The 18,119-nt window shown below is 34.9% G+C and overlaps 2 protein-coding genes across 2 annotated transcripts; both read right to left on the bottom strand.

The window, feature by feature from the left end:
• Positions 1–421: 421 nt before the first annotated feature.
• Positions 422–6,897, bottom strand: LOC150102809 (uncharacterized). Its single transcript, XM_090399566.1, has 2 exons — positions 6,260–6,897; positions 422–871 (listed from the first exon to the last, which is right to left on the bottom strand). The coding sequence occupies exons 1-2, from the start codon at positions 6,881–6,883 to the stop codon at positions 485–487; spliced, it is 1,011 nt and encodes a 336-aa protein (XP_090255692.1). The 5' UTR covers positions 6,884–6,897; the 3' UTR covers positions 422–484.
• Positions 6,898–13,481: 6,584 nt separating this feature from the next.
• On the bottom strand, positions 13,482–17,261 carry LOC150102810 (uncharacterized). The gene is made up of 2 exons (XM_090399468.1): positions 16,613–17,261; positions 13,482–14,283 (listed from the first exon to the last, which is right to left on the bottom strand). Exons 1-2 carry the CDS (start codon positions 17,228–17,230, stop codon positions 13,960–13,962), a joined length of 942 nt encoding a protein of 313 aa, XP_090255594.1. The 5' UTR covers positions 17,231–17,261; the 3' UTR covers positions 13,482–13,959.
• Between the last annotated feature and the right edge of the window lie 858 nt (positions 17,262–18,119).

The following is an 18,119-nucleotide window of genomic DNA, read 5'->3' on the forward strand; positions in this document are numbered from 1 at the left end:
CTTATTTTTCTCCCAACACGATAATGCACCATGTTAAACAATAGCCATTATTACTACAATTTCAGTAAAACCATGTGGGAAAACTTCATTGAAATTCGCTGCACAGAGTCTCGATCTCCATACAGACCATCCTTGGGATGATCTGAGCGTCGGGTATGGGGTCAGACAGTCCAGTAATAACACATGGAAATCCCCGCTTTTACCAAAAACTAGTGGATAGAGTATTCCAGGCCAAAGTCAACTGAGGTGTGTACTTTAGGTTTATCTAAATATGTTCTCCTAATACTTATTTCGTGACAGTATAAATTCATTGTGTACGAGTACTTGGAATGGTTATTCTTTTTATTCAAATTTCTAAGTACTGATGTTTGGAATGCCGTAAAATAAATGACATAAGATATGATAAAACTCATTATTCAGATACCGTGGAAAATACAAAAGAATTAAAACAAGTGTACAGAGTATCAGTGTACATAAATACTTTTTAATATTTTTCCAAACGCCTCTCATCCGTACGTTCGCTCTCATAGAAACACAGACAAGAAAATAATGCTCTGAAAAACTCGTCAAGACAATTGCCGTCTGAAGAGTCATCGTCATTGTCTGAGTAACCACTCCTCGTTTCAGATTCGTCGTCCATCGTATCTTTTCTCCAAACAGATGCCCAATATTTCGAATGCATTAGAGGAAAGGCGACATTTTTAAACTTCGAGAACTCCAAAGGACAATCTATGCGGAATGTGTCAGCACTTTCAAAGAGTTTTACGAGTCCACAATCTTCTGCTTGTTCTTCGAGGATATCATTGTGCAATCCTGTGTTGCCATCGATAAATACGAAGAGTGCTCCATAGCGCATGATTTTGAATACTCGCTAGAAAAAGAAAAAGTTAAAACGGATTAATTTTTTCTTTAAATAAATCATATTAATGTTTTATTTGAACTACGTTAAATATAAACATAAAAAGAAAAAAAATCAGTTTTTATTTCTTTAAATATTTTTATTTATTATTTTATGATAGCCAATTCATCAGATTGACCGATGCTGTTGAGAGAAATTTAGATTGACTGCTTTAAGTAAGAATGGTGTGTAAGTTGCTTTCACATTCCTCAGTATCAAATTAAGGGGAAAAATATGTGCAGTTTACCTGCTCTCTGGCTTTTACTAGTAACCTATTTCATTATGTGACAACACGCGATGTCCACTTCATCATGAAGTTGGTTCAGAAGGAAGGTTACAATGACCAGATGGTTTTTGACTTGTTTGAAAGTTGTGTGCCTGGACTTTCCTTCCAAAAAAGATTGTTCAAGGTAAGTTTGTTATGGATGTCTATTGAGTAGAACTGTGATTAATCTGTAGTTTGGTTTCCACGTAATCCAACAGCATTCTCTCTCCCTTGTTCATAACATTTCACATACGTCTTTAATTGTCATTTTTCAACAATTTCAGCCCTGTTCAAACACGTCAGCCTTCTCGTTCACACTTCGCTGCCTCAAAACATTGAGTCATACTGGGCTCGAAGTCTTGATGAATATTTACACCCACTATACCTACAGCCAACAGAACTCGTTTCACTGAATATCTTTGCTGCATACGGTTAGCAGCAATTATGGCATCCTGTCGCAACTCCTTTTTCAAACTCCATGCGTTCCCTTCTTGCAGCTATTTCACCTGGACTCGCACTGACTTTTGGAGCATTGTATTACTCCAATTTAAACCGAATACAAACACGTGCTACAAAAGCATCTTGCCCATGGTCTTGTTGACTTCTTAATAAATTTGTCTCATTTCACTTGCAGTAAGTTGCGGTAATCGCGACGGAATGCTTCGTACTCGATCTAGAATTTTGTACTCCGCTCGTATATTAAGTGTAATAATCACACTCTGACAAAGAAAATTGTCTTCTTTTAGAGGACATCATAAGTGCACTGGTGTCGCTACTGCATCCACTGTAGAAAGTATAAATATGAGGCCTTGTATACAAATCACTTAGTGGGAATTGTTTTATTTACTTTTATACAATAAAATGGCTGCTACGGTAGCGGATGCTACCGTAGCAGCCATTTTATTATACTGTATATTCTACCAGATATATACAAGTAGGCACAGCGGTTGCTAGCTGTAGAGTAAGTTATCGGTTTATTCCTATTCCGGCCTTACTTCCCTATGTCATCATTAGTTTTTTAATGTTCGTAGGCAGCTGTTTGTCAAAAACATGAAAGTTGTTCGCTTCAATATTAACAGCTCACTATGGATTTCATCATATAGTACATTACTTTAGGAACACTCTCTTATGTTGCCTCACACAACAATAAAAGTAATGTTGCTTGCGTGTAGCGGTAATTTTAGTTTCCTAGCAACTGTTGATGCATAAGGAATCTAACACAGTTTCCGATGTAGTGGTTCAATAAGTATACAATTTAAAATCGCGCATTAAATAGATGTTCTGTGGGGTTGTTTGCTTGGAGTATTTGGACTTCATGTGGGCTTTTTATCTGTTCATTTATGTTATGCTCAGACCTCTATTGGGCCCAATTTAATCTGTTTCTTGAGATCGGACACCAAATAGCAAGGATAGAAGATAGCAAATAGAAGATACGTATAGCAAACAAAGAAAGAATATCCTTTTTAAAATTAATAAACATTGGAAACACGGAAGACTTAAGTTGCTTCTGTAAGTCGGATTCATTTTCCTAACAATCCCAAAAATAAGCTTCATACTGTACAACCATTCAAATCAAATCTGTTCGAATTTTTTGATTATTCTCACATCGTATTAAAATAAAACTACAAAACATACCTTTCACAAAAGGGAGTGACGAATTATAAGAAACCAGAATTCTTATTCTCCGACACTATGAAGAAATGCTAATGAAGAAATTTTTAACCAAATTTGTTAACAATAAGAAAATATGATAAAGACGTTATAGCAATTAGGACTATCAAATTCGTTAAACGAATATTTTGCTAAGATTTTAAGCTGACTGAAAATGTGAAAGCAAAATCTCATGATGCGAAAAATGTGTAAAATCATTAGGTCCCCCCCTACCCCCCTTTATTACACACTACAACAACATAAGATATCTTATCTTTATAAGATGAGATATTTTGTAAGAAAATTGTTAAAATGTTTATTGTTGTTATTATATAAATTTATTATTATTTTTATTATATTTGCTGGCCTGGTTCGCCGAGATGATAGCCCATCGCTCCCCAATAAGCGATAGGTTCGATTTCCACTATTCGGATGGTGGTTAAGACCTTCAGTTTTTAGACGATTTTTCTCGCTGCATGAAACCATATTACCCTTCTTATTGGAGGCTTGAAGTGGCTTCAAAAAGATTTGTTGGTCTCTGCAGCCCGTCCATGAGATTAAATATGCGATTGGTTTACAACATTTTTGTGGGTGGGATTCAAATTTTGGTTTGAAGTGGAGCAGGGGTCTCTAGTACTCAAGAATCAAAGCAAAATAATATCGTTAATTTTCAATGTCTGTTAGTAAAAAAGAAGCTTGTATGTATGTTTTTATAGTTAAAATACATATTAAGAAAAAGTAAACATTCTTAGGGAAGCATGGAATGAATTGACATTAATAATGAAATTTCTATTCGTCTGTGATTCTTGTTACAGTAAGAATCCAATTAATGTATTACTGACTGACTCTCGTCCATAAACATAATGTGTGTTTTTTTAAAAATATTTTTATTTTCATGTAAATCGTTTGATACAAATATTCTACAATCAACTTCGTACAAGAATATTCAGATTTTGATTGTATCTGATGATGGGTATCACTATACATTATGTTTATTTTCATTCATAAATGAATTTATGCATAAAGCCTGTTGATGCATGAATTCTATTCTTATAAGAATACATCGTTTGATACGCATATTATACAATTAACAGTCACCTTCGTACCAGGGATATCAAATTTAGATCGAATGTAATCCTCGATGAGTATCAGCTCTGCAGCTCAATTAACAGAAATTGCGATATTTAAGGTTTAGTTACTACTGAAAGCACTGGAAGACCATGAATTTGAGACACTTGTCACAAAAGAATATTTCGATGAGCTGATAATGATTTAAATATTACTTTACAATCATCGAAGTAGCAGTTGTCTTGGTTAGTTCTTTCATTATATTTATATCTTTTCTCCAAACAGATGCTCGATATTTAGTCTGTTTTAAAGGAAAAACAGCATTTGTAAACTGTATGAACGTTTACGGAAATTGTTCCAGTCGTTGGCCGAAACTCCGCAATCATCGTGTCGGCCGATGAATGGCAGTTTTTACAAATTATCGTATAACAACGGTCCCGTTCGATGAGTCCACTGTGGGTAGCACTTGCAGTTGACTCCTTGTGCTTCCATATGAGTACGGTATCACTGATTGTTGACCTGGGATTGCCAAATTTGTCAACTCTTTGCCAAACAGATAGGCTTGCGACATGGTATCCTATCACAACGTCTCTTTCAAACTCCGCTTGCAATCATTTCATCTGGAAACAGTTGCACGGACTTGGGAGCATCATGTTACCTTAATTTATACCGAATATAAACACGTGACTCATGTTTATAGCCCTTAGCAACTGCATTAATTCTATTTTATTCTGATTAGCGCCTAAAACTCCTTGACTCCCCCCCCCCCCGAATGTGCCTGGCATTAGTATATAAGCACAATAGCCCTCTAGGCCCACAGCTATCCTTATGTTTTATACTAATTATTATAGTTTAGATTGTTACTAGCGAATAATCCAGGCATATTTTGTACAATCTCGCACTCACTGGTATCTGTAGACTCGCTCAACAACTTTCCCCTTAATAGCTCTAGTTTCTCTAACATTCTATCTCCCATCTCACTTGAATCAAACCCACGTTTTTCAAACTCCGAACATCAAATACATTCAAGTGCAAACCATCCACCTTGTGTAAGTATTTTTGTCTGACAGACTCGCTCTATACATCCGCATTATTCCTCCTGCATAACCTACGCATTGACTAATTCGCTATTATGTCCCCCTTCTCAACTCACCTCTGCCATACTGTGGCAAGAGACTCATCTTAATTATCTCACTCTTCTCTTTCACTACTTTCAGTAACTCTTTCTCGTCCTCCCTCATACCATATTTGCCTTCTTTCAAATTATTCGTTCCTTAAAATTTAGAGTATTAAAAGCCGTATAAAAAATCTTAGCTGTTAAAAAAAAAACTACACAACTCAGTTCTAAAGAATTGCAAATAATGAAAACCAAACACTGACGTGCTTCTCTGTATCAGAAATTTTATATATATATAAGAATGGACAAATCATTTTTTTAAAATAATAATATAACAAATTACTGTCTTGTAATTTGAAATGAAAGTTGTTCGAAAAATAAACATCACACTCAACCCTATCCAAAAATAATTATGGCAATAAAAATTCTACAGTGACATACTTTCAAATATTTAGATATTTTACAGAAAAATTAATAGGTGTATTAAAATGACGTAACAACTTACAGTATAATAAACACAGCAGTCAACATTACGTGTATAATCTGAAATATGGTAGGATCAAGATGACATAATATTCAAAAATATTGTATTTGACTCGCGAAATTTATGTAAAACTTCAGTCAGCTATTCCAAACAGTATAAAGATTGGAGATGAATTTCATATTGAAAAAAAAAAAAAACATTTGATGTCGAGAGTTTTGGATTAGGTAAAAAAATAATTATATATCTATATATCCTAAAGCACTCTAGGTTGAAAACCTTCGAAAGGCAAAAGTCACATTTTAAAAAGTTAAAAAAAATTAACTGGTCAGAAGTGACTGGATAAAACTGTTGTAATCAAGATAGCAATGAAAACTACCTTTTCGGATATACAAAAGGAAGCCAATTTTTACTATAATTAATGCATAATTATATACTTACAGAAACGAATACTATTTATCGAAGAAAGAGTCATACAAATTATGACATGATTAATTTTACTTATTGCTAAAATAGTATACCGTTCGTTTTGATGAATATTATATTCAAAATATATCAACCATACAGTTTTAAAGCACACAAATCCTTGACTTTTAATTGTCGGTGTTAATATTGTTTCGGTGTTAATATTGTTTTACTCGGCCTTAGCCTTGTAAACCAGTTGGTGAATTTTCAAATATTGGCGTACCCGGCGATATTATCATACTTCAATATAAAACATTTGTCAGTTTACAGTGGTTCAAAACTGAAGGACACAAAAATTGAGTAACACTTACGTACCTGGAGCATTTCTTTGACAGCTTCGACACGTCCTCCGGTGATAGCAGAGAGACATCTGACCATAGTTACAATATCTGCTTTAGCTATTGTTTCTGTGACGGCCTTCCGGAAATCTGTTAATAAATCCTGTTTTATATATCGTAATTGCTTTGGCCTTGAATAATCGTACATGTCTCGGAACTCTTTGTACAGGATATTGCATGAAATGCTCCACTTAGACATCAAGTCTATGACATCCACACTTTTACAGAGAAAACCATTATCTTTTAGAGACTTCAGGAGGCCGATGGTATCGCTTCCGGGCCCAGCACCCAGGGAGCAGATGTGGAATCCTGAAAAACATTTTTCGTTCAATGTACTAGTGTATAGAACAGAAGGATCTGTTTGTAGCAATAATTTCATAACATCTTCTATGAGAAAAGAATGGATTGGTCCATACAAATACAGGTAGGCACATCGATTGCTTGCTATAGAGTAATCCACTGGCTCACATCCGACACCCAGACGGGTTCCATTATAAGACTCCTGCAGATGTTTAATACTGTTAGACACTTGCTTGTCAGTAACACGCAATATTTTCCTTTCTGTGTCTATAGTTCTCTGGTACAAATCCCAGAGCTCCATCGTGCGTATTTATATTGAACTCTCTTAGTTCCTTACTGCCTTTTTATACATCCCAGCTGATACAAAGTTGCTTGCAGTATTAGCAGCTGTTTTAGTTTTGGTTTCGCGTGTGCGTGTACAAGTAGAGCGAATGGTTTTGTTAGTGACGCTACTTCTTTAAGCATTTCCTCTTGCGTGCTAATTTGAATTCTCAAACGTCATGGAAACCAAAAATCGATGTTTATATTCAGTAGGAGAAATTATTGTAACTAGTTCAATAAATCGGTATATTTGCTACCGCGGAGTAATGCTAATTATGTCTTCAGTTGAAAAACTGCCTTTTGGTTTTTAATTTATATTTTACAGGTAAATGAGTTTAAAAACTACATTAAAATGGCATTTAATGAGATAGAAGCACTTCATTTTTAGAAAGAATCGCATAAAAATGACAGTAGCAAAAATTTAATAGTAATTTTTTTTTCATGCCTTAAATCTCACGTAATCACGAGCTTTTTTATGTATTACCGACATCCCCAAAATTCTAAATAATATTCCCATATGACGTGCAAGTCTGTTGCTTGAACCAGACATCACATGACGGGATGTCTGAAGGCAGCCGCACTTCAATTCTTGCTTACGACTGGATATTGTCGCTTGTCTCGCGTTTATTAAGCGACAGAGTTGCAGCTAGTGCAGTTGTACTTCCGTTATCATGAGTTCGCGTACCGAAACTAATAAATCCTCCTCTAGCAAGAGGAGGATTGCTCTAAAGATATTCTTGCCTGTGACATTAGTTTTGAAAATCAAATGATAAATTTTAAAATATAATGCAATTGGCTTCTATTTATATCCAATATTTTTAAAATGATTTTTAAGATTTTTTTTTTAAATCAGTGGCTATTTCAAATACCACATTCCAAAATAGAATATTTCATAATGCTACATATTATGATGGCTGTATTACAATCGTAGAATGCCATTTACAAAATGCCATTCTACCATTTCTTCAGGTTAATGACATTAAACTCTCTGGAAGTTTTACGAAGTGGTCAAAAAGTACCAAGAAGGTGATTTAAATTAAAACTGAATTAGATTTAAGATCTAAGCTTCTAAAGAGCATACTTACAGAATAATTCAGCAGTCGTTTCAGGTCATTGATAAACTAAAAACTACTACTGAAAAAATATTTAGGGGATCGTAGAATCTCGCAACTTAAACATCTAAGTAAATCATGACAAAAATGGCAAGAGAAGTATGCTACTTTTCTCTTTGGTTGAACGAGTACATACATAGATTAACGTATACTACCATATAACTCACTAATATTGTTGGTTAATCCATCCATGTGTACATCTTCTCTTGATTGAAGACATCGCTCATCTGTATTCTTCCATATTGTTTGGTCTTCTTCTCTGACGACCATCGCTCAGATCTGAAACCTGCCGCTGTGTTTGCGTTTCGTGCTACCAATTGATATCTGGAATGAAAGATTCTGATGTCTGCAGGCACTACGTTCTCCGCATCGGATAGCAGGCTTGCTTGCTTGCAAGAGACAACAGTGTCGCAGTAAGTCTCCTTCTCCATGGTCCAGAGACTATCTAAAGCCCTGTTGTGTCATACTGGAACCATAGTAAGCTTAAATAATTATGCTTTCTACTTTGGAGTGCAGCCAGTTGCCGCAGAGTAAGTGTCCATCCGTGACGGGCTGGAAGTTCGGAATTCTATCTTAATTTGAGTATAAATCCACCCGCAATAAGGTTCTAACTAAGTTTAAAAATTGCAGAAACAATAAACCACATGAACAAGAAAGTGAAAACAGTAAAAATGAGCATCATCGTTTCTAACGATTCATTCAATCGGTAATTTTCAAATTGGAAGTTTGTCGCCCTTCTTTATAAGAGCAGGATCCAAAAAATATGTTAAAAAATCCATTCCGAAGTTATCGTAATTAAAATTCATCTAAAATCATTCAAAACCCCTGCATAAAACAGTATACTACCCTAGAGGAATGATATCAGAATGAGACCTCCATTGCAGACGACGAGATTCTCTGAACTGGAAGATCATTTATAAGACGGATCTTGAAATGTAAGGTTCATAATCTTGTCCCAACAAGGAATACTTACTTAACCTTTACTTTTTATCCCCACACTTCCAACTTCCATGAAAACAGGCAGTTCAACTACCCTGTAAGGTTCTACATTCCGAATCCTTTGAGCTATTTCAGGTGCCACGTTTTTGGTCATTCTCAAACTTCTTGCTGTGGGTCTACCATCTGTGCTCGAAAAGTGAAGCGCATGAAATTAAACACTACAGGATCAAAACACATGACTGCTTTAGCTGCGAGAGAGAACTCATCCGAACATCTCAAAAGAAGGGAATCCAGAAAATCAAAACAGAGCAGATCATTTGTTATCAAGTGGGGAAGAGGAAGATTACAACAATATCCAGGGGAAAACTCTCTTATTCTGACAAGGAAGCACTTCAAAAAACGTATCTGATATAACTGTCCCGCCTTCTCACAAAATTATATCATCCCCGAACAACTCGAGGACTTTTATATTTCTCTGAAGAGTACGATATGGAAATCTCTCACAACGTCCGATCCCACGTCTGAACAGAAAGGATATGTTCTATTAATTTAGCAAAATTAATAGAACAAAATATTTTTTATGGATACTTGATTTTTAACAGTGAATGTTTCATTTCAGAAAACGAATATTTCATATAATAAGCTTTCTGGAATGTCACTTCCGAGTATCCAATGGAAATTGATCTACCACTTAACAAGCCTGCCTGCAATGCAAATTCCTCTTGACTATAAAAACAGGGTTGCGTTTTTTAGCTTGCTCAGTTGTTTAGCCAATTCATCATCGTGTAGATGATTCTTTGAGATAACGGCCCGTTGGCGACTTGAAGCCGAGCAGTTGCAGATGGAAAATCAGTGTCCCCACCGCTACTCTAATTTTCTATCAGCAAAATACCAAATGTTGTAGACTACATTATTTTAGGAACTGTCTGTTATGCTTCCTTGAACAACAATAAACCAGTGTAACATTACTTGTGTATATCAATAATTTTAGTTTCCTAGCAACTGTTGATGTCTAATGATATAGGTGCGCGATTTCTTTGCTTGTTTGAAGTATTTAAACTTCAGATCGGCTTCTACCTGTTCAATTTTGTTATGCAGCAACTTCCGTGAGACTACATTAATCTGTTTCCCTCTGTTTCCGGTTACTCAAGATTGTATTTTCGCTACTTCCGTTTTTGATTTTTACACAATTATATCAATATTTTTGTCTCACTGGAATAAAGGGTTGCGTTTTCGATTTTCTGAATACTGGAAGTAATGATCCAACAGGTGAGACTATAATGCATAACGCAACCGTCTCAGGACAGTAATGCTTTGAGAGGAATCAAACTTTGAGGTATAATATCCTAAAGTTATCCTAAAATTACACGAAACTTTATTATGACGTGTATTCTACACACGTCCACTCACTCCCTAGAAAAATAATATAATAAAAACACAAGATGTTGATATGAGAGAGACGAGAATATGGATACTTAATATTTTCTTCCAGAAAATATCGATTTTCTGAAAAAAACGAGTATCTACCCAAGGCTTTAAATATCTCATCTCATCCCTGAACGCTGCATTGACATTTCTGTGTTTCTGCTTCGAACTGAAGTCTATTCGCTGTTTTATTCTTGAAAGGGAATGCTAATTCGGAATCTTTTGAGTATACCATCCTCCGTAAGCCTATAAACAAATATACATTTATTTAGGACAGGACTGTGTGTGTTTACGCTCTGTTTGCAAAATACGTAATGTTCTGCTGTCCTACATCCTTGAATACTAAATTTCTCCGAGGGATTTTCCATAAACTACGTAAAGTTCTTATGGGTAGCGTTGTGATTTGGTAACCGTAGAAGACCAAGGGTCTAAAAATATTATATTATACATAATGAAACATCTCTCTCGTTGATTTTGACATTATACAATGAAACAGATATGCACATAGAGGCAAAAGCCAGCTTATACATACTTCATGAAAATTTTCTCTTTAAAAAAGCATTTAATGGCAATTTACATTCCACTTCTTGACAATTTAGAATCTAATTTTTCATGAGTTTTAGGAGATCGTTTCAGATCCCCTTCTCCGATTGACAGTTGTAGATATTTCGTTCTGCTGTACTACTCATAGAAGTCACATTCGGTTTCCTAAACTCAACTTCATACATATCGCTGCAAGAACAGGTAAAGAAGTGGTTGCAATTATGAGGAAGTTGGAGGTGCAGAATGGCCCACCGTGATGAACAGTGGCTTGTTATTCACAAGCAACTCAGCTTTATAAATCTCTTTTCGGTAATTATACAGCGGGTTTATGTCATCTTCATCGTCTGTTATCTCTGTCAATTCCGTTTTTTTTTTTTTTTCAATCCGGTTTACCTATTTTGCACGATATAAAACAATTTCCGCGATGAAGATCCTTCCCCCTCCATGCGAGACTGGCACTTTCAGTTAGAATGTCCTTATGAAGGTTTCTCGCTTTATAAAGTTCATTCAAATCCGTCTTTCTAACTAAAGGTCGTCATTACAATCAACTGCGCTATGATGGTGTTAACTACTTTTCGAGTATAATGTCCGACTTCTCTTTGGATCGATAAAATTAACTAAAATTATCAAACTATTGTAAATCATAAAATGTATATAGTGTGAAAATAAGCAAAAATAAATAAATTCTCATTCAGATTTTTCCAAAATGGGTTAGGTGGCAAACTTTTACTCCTTAACGTTTGGAAATCGGTAGTAGCTGAACTCCACCCTAAGTGTGTTGCACCAACATGTTAGACAGAGGCAGAAAACATGTTTCTTCTGAGAGAAGAGATCCTCCTTCATGCATTAAAGATCGACGAATAGAATAGAATATAAAATCAGATTGGAGGAACATTTTCATTTAATGTCATCTACAAAATATTCTAAACCTATCATACATTTATTCTTATATGTGGTCTCCAGAGACCAAACAAAACGTTTTCAAGCCACTTCACACCTCCAGTAAGCAAGATAGTTGACGAAAAACACAACTAAAAGACACTTAGTAAACATTCATACCACAACAGCCGAACCCGCAGCTTGCGGGAGAAAGGACGGGGGCTGGTGGCTATCAACTCGGCTAAGCAGATCGCAGAATATAATAATAATAATAATAATTATTTCAATAATTTAATTCTGAAATAATGCATGCTGTTTTATCTTACAGAATCAAAATATTTAAATGACACGTTTCAGTTATTGTTTGTGATTAAAGGGGGTGAACTAAAGATCCAGAAAAATAAACACTTGACGATACTATTTTTAAAGATATTTAAATAATAGTTTTCGCATTTTGATTTGACATTTTCTTTTAGCTTAAATTCTTAGCAAAATATTCGTTTAACGAATTTGATAGTCCGAAATTTCTATAAGGCTTTGCCTATATTTTCTTAACATTAATAAATGGATTAAATATCCCTTCATGAGCTTGGCCTTGTTTTCCATTGTAAAATGCAACAAAATTTACTGTGTAATTTTGGGCATCAAGTGATGTGCTGTTTCTTTCTGACTCATCTGCGATTTCCACAGAAGTTTTTTTTTCTTTATCATATTAAAGCAAAAGTTTCCTTTATTTATTTATTTATTTTTTTGGTACTACCCAAATGCGAAATCAGTGCTACCACTTAAAATTTTTGTTAACCGAATATTGATAATTATATATGGTGTCCATAATTTTGAGTTTGTGTTACTTGTTGACAGCATTCTGAAGATACTAAGAACAGAGAAAATTATTTTAAGAGATATTAGACTTATCTTGAGCACAACACGTCCTACTTATTGATTCCCCCTCCCACCTTACGAAGATCTGCAATCCCATTGACTTTTGTAAGGTCCCTACGAAGTCCATGTATGCCACTAATATATCATGTACCATTCTACCGTTGAGTTGTTTCATACATTCAAGAATGGTATCAAGGATGAAGATATACGAGGCTGTTAGGATCAGGAATGCATGTCTCATAATTTGACAATCCTTGCTCTAAAAGGCGTACTTTATATTTTATTTAACACAACTGAGAAGAATCATATTTGCTAAATTGAATTAGCGTTTAAAATATGAGCATATCAGATATCTATGGTCGTATCAATTGGGAGCAATGAACATTTTTGCTTGGAACAGGACCTTCAAGAGTCAGAGCAAAATGTTAAATTTCAATTATAAAAAAAGAAGTTTATATGTATGTTTCAGTTATAAAATTTATTTAAAATGTAAATAATAAAATCAAAAATGAAATATCAAAGAAACAGAATCAATTACATTAATAAAAAATAAATAAAGTAAGATTTCTCATTCATTCCTATCATATATAAATTTCTCCTTCCTAAAACTGAAGTGTGGGTCTGGCACTGGACTTAAAGGATGTAAGCTGAACATTTTCGATAAAAATATTCAACCGGTTTGCGTGTGTGTGTTAATTACTTACCCGGTTTGCATATAATTATGAACTTTTTCGACCTCTGTAATTCTTTGTACTGTAAGAATACAATGGTGTATTTTTGACTGACATTGTCCATAAGCACGATGTAAATTGCGTTTTATTAAAAACATTTTTATATTCATACAAATATATCATATAATCATAAATCATTTGATACAAATGGTCTACAATTAACAATCAGCTTACTACTAGGATATCACATTTAGATCGTATGTGGTCCCTGAGCAGTGTCAGCTATCTGCAATGACTATTCATATAAGTATACATTCTGATCCCATTCATTTATAAGTGAATTCATGTATGAAACCTGTTCATGCATAAATTCTGATCACATAAGTATAAATCATTTGATACAAATATTTTACAAATAACAGTTAACTTCATATAAGGGTTAAAAAAAAATTAGTGGTCTATAATTGGACTACAGTCGAACTATTTATATTGCTATCTATTAACACAGACTTAAATACAGACTCATTTACAAAGTTATATAACACAGCAATCACTGGAAGACACTGGGTTTGAGATATTTCAACTGAATAAATGCAAATCTGGATTTAACTGTCACTTCGAATCACCCGGAGTAGTATTCCTAGTAATGAACTCAGAAGACTAGGAGAAAGAGGCATGCTAAATGTGTCATCGTCCACCATAACTTTTCTCCATACAGATACACAGTATTTAGTCTGTTTTAAAGGAGAAACAGCATTCGTAAACCGTATGAACTTTTTAGGAATTTTAGTGGTGAATGTTCCCCTATGACTAAACAGCTTCTTAAGTCCACATTTTTTTGCTTGCTCTTCGAGGATATCATTGTGCACTCCTGCGCCACCATCGATAAAAATGAAGAGAGATCCACTGCACATAGTTGTAAAGACACGCTAAGAAACAAATAAAACATAACTGAAATATAAACAACAATATAAAATAAATCAAAATAAAAAGTGAATATTTATAATCATAACTTATTTGCTTGAATGATCTGAATTATTATTTGAAATTTGACTATTTTTAATGACAGTGAATAAAAGGAAATATTAAAGAAAAGATGCGGGAAATTGATTAAAATCAGTGAGAAGGAAAACATATTAAAATGAAACTTGTTAGTTTAGGGCATTGGGTATTTAATTACTAAATTAACTGAAATTACATTTAAAATCAGTAACCAAAATATTCAACAAAATGAGATCTTCAGCAATATTTCATGATTTTTCCAGAGGATCACTATTATCTATGGTATTAGAAAATGCAATTGTGGATCAGTTTTTGTGTTGCGCCCAATCTTAGAAGGGCTTAAGTCTTCCAAAAGGTGCAACTTATATATATATAAAGGTAACTTCATATATACTTCAGTTACCCGGGGTGTATAAAATCACATGTGACTCTGGGAAGCTATATTATGGCCAGACTGAGAAGTCCATCCTCCTACGTCTGGAGGAACATCAAAGGGACATTGCTTACAATAGAACCAGAACAAGCGCCCTCTCAAGCCATGTCCTGTTCTCAGTGAACACAAATAGTGAAGGCCGCCAATATCAGATAAACTGGACCACAACATCAAACCTTCATATATGCAACGACGAAGTAAAGCGCCGCATAGTCGAGTCTAAAGAAATTGTCCTGGACTTTTATCACATAAACAGTACCTTAGTTATAATTTACCAGACTCATTAGCTCTGTTATCAGATACTGGCGCACTCGTGAAGTCACACGCTCGCAGATGCCTAACAATAGAACTTCAGCCCGGACTGTAGCTTCAGTTCAAACTTAACTGTAGTTTATAGTCGGTTTTGCAGTGGTACAATGTTTCTTTGGTATTTTTTAAGTTTGCTTTTAATGTTCTCACGCCTGAAGAAGTCGGCTTTCTGACGAAACATGTCGTGTGTTAAGTAAAAAATAAAATTAATTGTCTAATTCTCTGAATTCAGTCAGTAAATAAAATATGAACATACCGGTATATAAAGATAAGCCGAAATTTGAAATGTTTTTATGTCACGTTTTTTGTCTCTTCATTGTTTTGAAACGTCCAACAATGTGTTTGCCTTCATGAGACTACAATTTGTGGGACGTTTCATAACAATGGAGAACCGGCTTACCAGCCCGGAACTCGGGAGTTGTGCGCCATAGGCGCCAGAGTCCCCTAGTGTGTGTGTGTGTGTGTGTGTGTGTGTGTGTGTGTGTGTGTGTGTGTGTGTGTGTGTGTGTGTGTGTGTGTGTATGCAGAAAGTGTCTGTCTGACGGCCATGGGGCCAGATAGCGAAAACATCGTCACCATATGATTGCTTTAAATTGTGCGATTTCGTTTCATAAAAACAGACATTTTATCGCATGGAATATATGACGTGTGTTTAGTTTCAATGATTGAGGTATTTTTTGGAAACATATTAGAAACGGATTAGGATCTGCCCCCAGCCACAGGAATAGCATATATTCGAGAATGAATTTTCCTACCAATTGGATGGGAGATGAATTTCATCGACTGTTGCGATATTACTACTGCCCTGCTTATTGGAGGCATGAAGTGGCTTGGAAAAAATTCTTGTTTGGTCTCTAGAGCAATATTTCCGGATTTGTAAAAAAAAATTAATTTTTGAAAAATACAAAAATATATAAAAATAGAAAAAAAAATCCTTAGCCCATGCTCGCTACAAATGTACTTTAGGTTTGCAAGTAACCTTTTGAAAAGTTTAGAATCTTGGATATAAAAAATCACAAATAATCCACTTAAAATCTCACCTGTTTTCGAAAAGTAAACATTCTACATCACCCATTCCAAAAGAGATACAAAGAATAATAACAATAAAACCCTAAATTGACGTGCTTCCATGTATCAGAAATTTCACAGAAAATGTTTTTTAATGATAATAACATAACGTATAATAAACACTATCAATGAAATTCGAAATGAAAATCGTTTGAAAAAGAAACACTTATCTTATCAAAAAGAATTACAAAGAAGAAAATAGCATCCAACATTTCCCATATTAGAGATTTCATGAAAAAATTAATCTGTATCCTAACATTACAACTCATAATTAACATATAGGTCATCACTGCCTGTGACAGTGTTGTGAATATCTTTCGATGGGAGATGAATTTTCAAATCATGATGTACCTAACGCATAATTCACGCTTTAATATCAAGCATTTGTTAGTGTAAATTGGTAGAAAGCTGCTAAGGTTACAAAACACTAAGAAATATTTACATACCTGGAGCATTTCTTTTGCAACTTCAACATGCCCTCCGGTGATAGCAGAGAGACATTTGACCATCGTTACAATATCTGCTTCAGCTATGGTGTCGATAACGACCTTCCGGAAATTTGTTAATAAATTCTGTTTTATATATCGCAGTTGCTTCGGCTTTGAGTGATTGTACATGTCTCGGAACTCTTCGTACAGGATCTTGCATGAAATGTTCCACGGAGACATTAAGTCTATGACATCCGCACTTTTACAGAGAAAACCATTATCTTTTAGAGACTTCAGGAGGCCGATGATATCGCTTCCGGGCCCACCGCCCAACGAGCAGATGTGAAATCCTGAAAAACACTTCTCATCAAATGTATTTAGAATTGAAGGATATTCTCGTAGCAATAATTTGACAACATCTTCTACAAGAAAAGAATGAATCGGTGCATACAAATACAAGTATGCGCAGCGATTACTTGCTATAGAGTAATCCACTGGCCCACATCCAGCACCCAGACGGTTTCCATTATAAGACTCCTTCAGATGCTTGATACTGGTAGACACTTGCCCGTCACTAACAAACGATCTTTCCCTTTCTATGTTAATAGCGCGCTGGTACAAATCCCAGAAATCCATTGTGCAGAATTGGGTCTGCCGTCTTTCTTTACTGCTATTTATACCTCACTGAACGAAAGCTGACAGTGCGAACTTGGTTGCAGTATTTATTATCAGCTGTTGTAGTTTTGGTTTTGGTTTCAAGCGTGTATGGGTAGAGCGAGTGGTTTTTGTTTCCTGCAGTGACGCCATTTCTGGTATTTCCCCGTGTTCACTGATTTGAAGCTTTTCTCAACCTCTGTGATAACCAAAAATAGATAGTACAAAAAATGGGTATTTTTGCATGCCCACAGAAAAATACTAACTTTTTCTTCAATTGAAAAATGCCTATTGGTTTTTCATTTATATTTTAGTGGTAGTTGAGTGTTTAACAATAATACATAAATTACGATTGTTACTTAAATAACAAAACAGAGCTTCATTTTTAGAAACCAACGTATAAAAAATTGACTGTAGAAAAAGTTTTTCCATGCTTTAAATATTGCTTTATCATGAATTGTGTACTTTTTTATTTATTTTTTGAGTAATCGAGTTGACGATAACATTGAGTATATCCTCGAAATGCTAAATAGTTTTCCTGACGTGCAAGTCTGCTGCTTGAGCAAGATATCATTCACAGAATATCTCAAGCCTGTACGTCATTAATTGTTGTTTACGAATATAAATATCATATCACGTGTCTTGTGTTACTAAGCGATGAAATGGTTGTTTGTATCGCTGCGCTTTCGTTATATCGAAGTGCTCGTACCGAAACTGAGCAGAGCGACATCTGGTGTGAGGGGATTTCCCGAAGGCTAATGACATTGCTACGGAGATATTCTTAGCCTGTTACATGCTAGTTTCGAAAATCGAATGATAAAATAGTCGTATGCTACTGTTTGGAGAGTATTTTACTTCTGTTATCTAACTG

Source organism: Typopeltis vanoorti, chromosome 10 (genome assembly GCF_054136105.1).
Source record: "Typopeltis vanoorti isolate ZY-2024b chromosome 10, IOZ_Tvanoo_1.0, whole genome shotgun sequence".
Classification (NCBI taxonomy): domain Eukaryota; kingdom Metazoa; phylum Arthropoda; class Arachnida; order Uropygi; family Thelyphonidae; genus Typopeltis; species Typopeltis vanoorti.

Excerpts from the sequence above, each read along its gene's own strand:
- LOC150102810 (XM_090399468.1), bottom strand. The coding sequence starts at position 17,230 with ATGGATTTCTGGGATTTGTACCAGCGCGCTATTAACATAGAAAGGGAA. Across the intron at positions 14,284-16,612 it reads TTGCAAAAGAAATGCTCCAG|CGTGTCTTTACAACTATGTG; the intron begins GTATGTAAATAT and ends TTTGTTTCTTAG.
- LOC150102809 (XM_090399566.1), bottom strand. The coding sequence starts at position 6,883 with ATGGAGCTCTGGGATTTGTACCAGAGAACTATAGACACAGAAAGGAAA. Across the intron at positions 872-6,259 it reads CTGTCAAAGAAATGCTCCAG|CGAGTATTCAAAATCATGCG; the intron begins GTACGTAAGTGT and ends TTCTTTTTCTAG.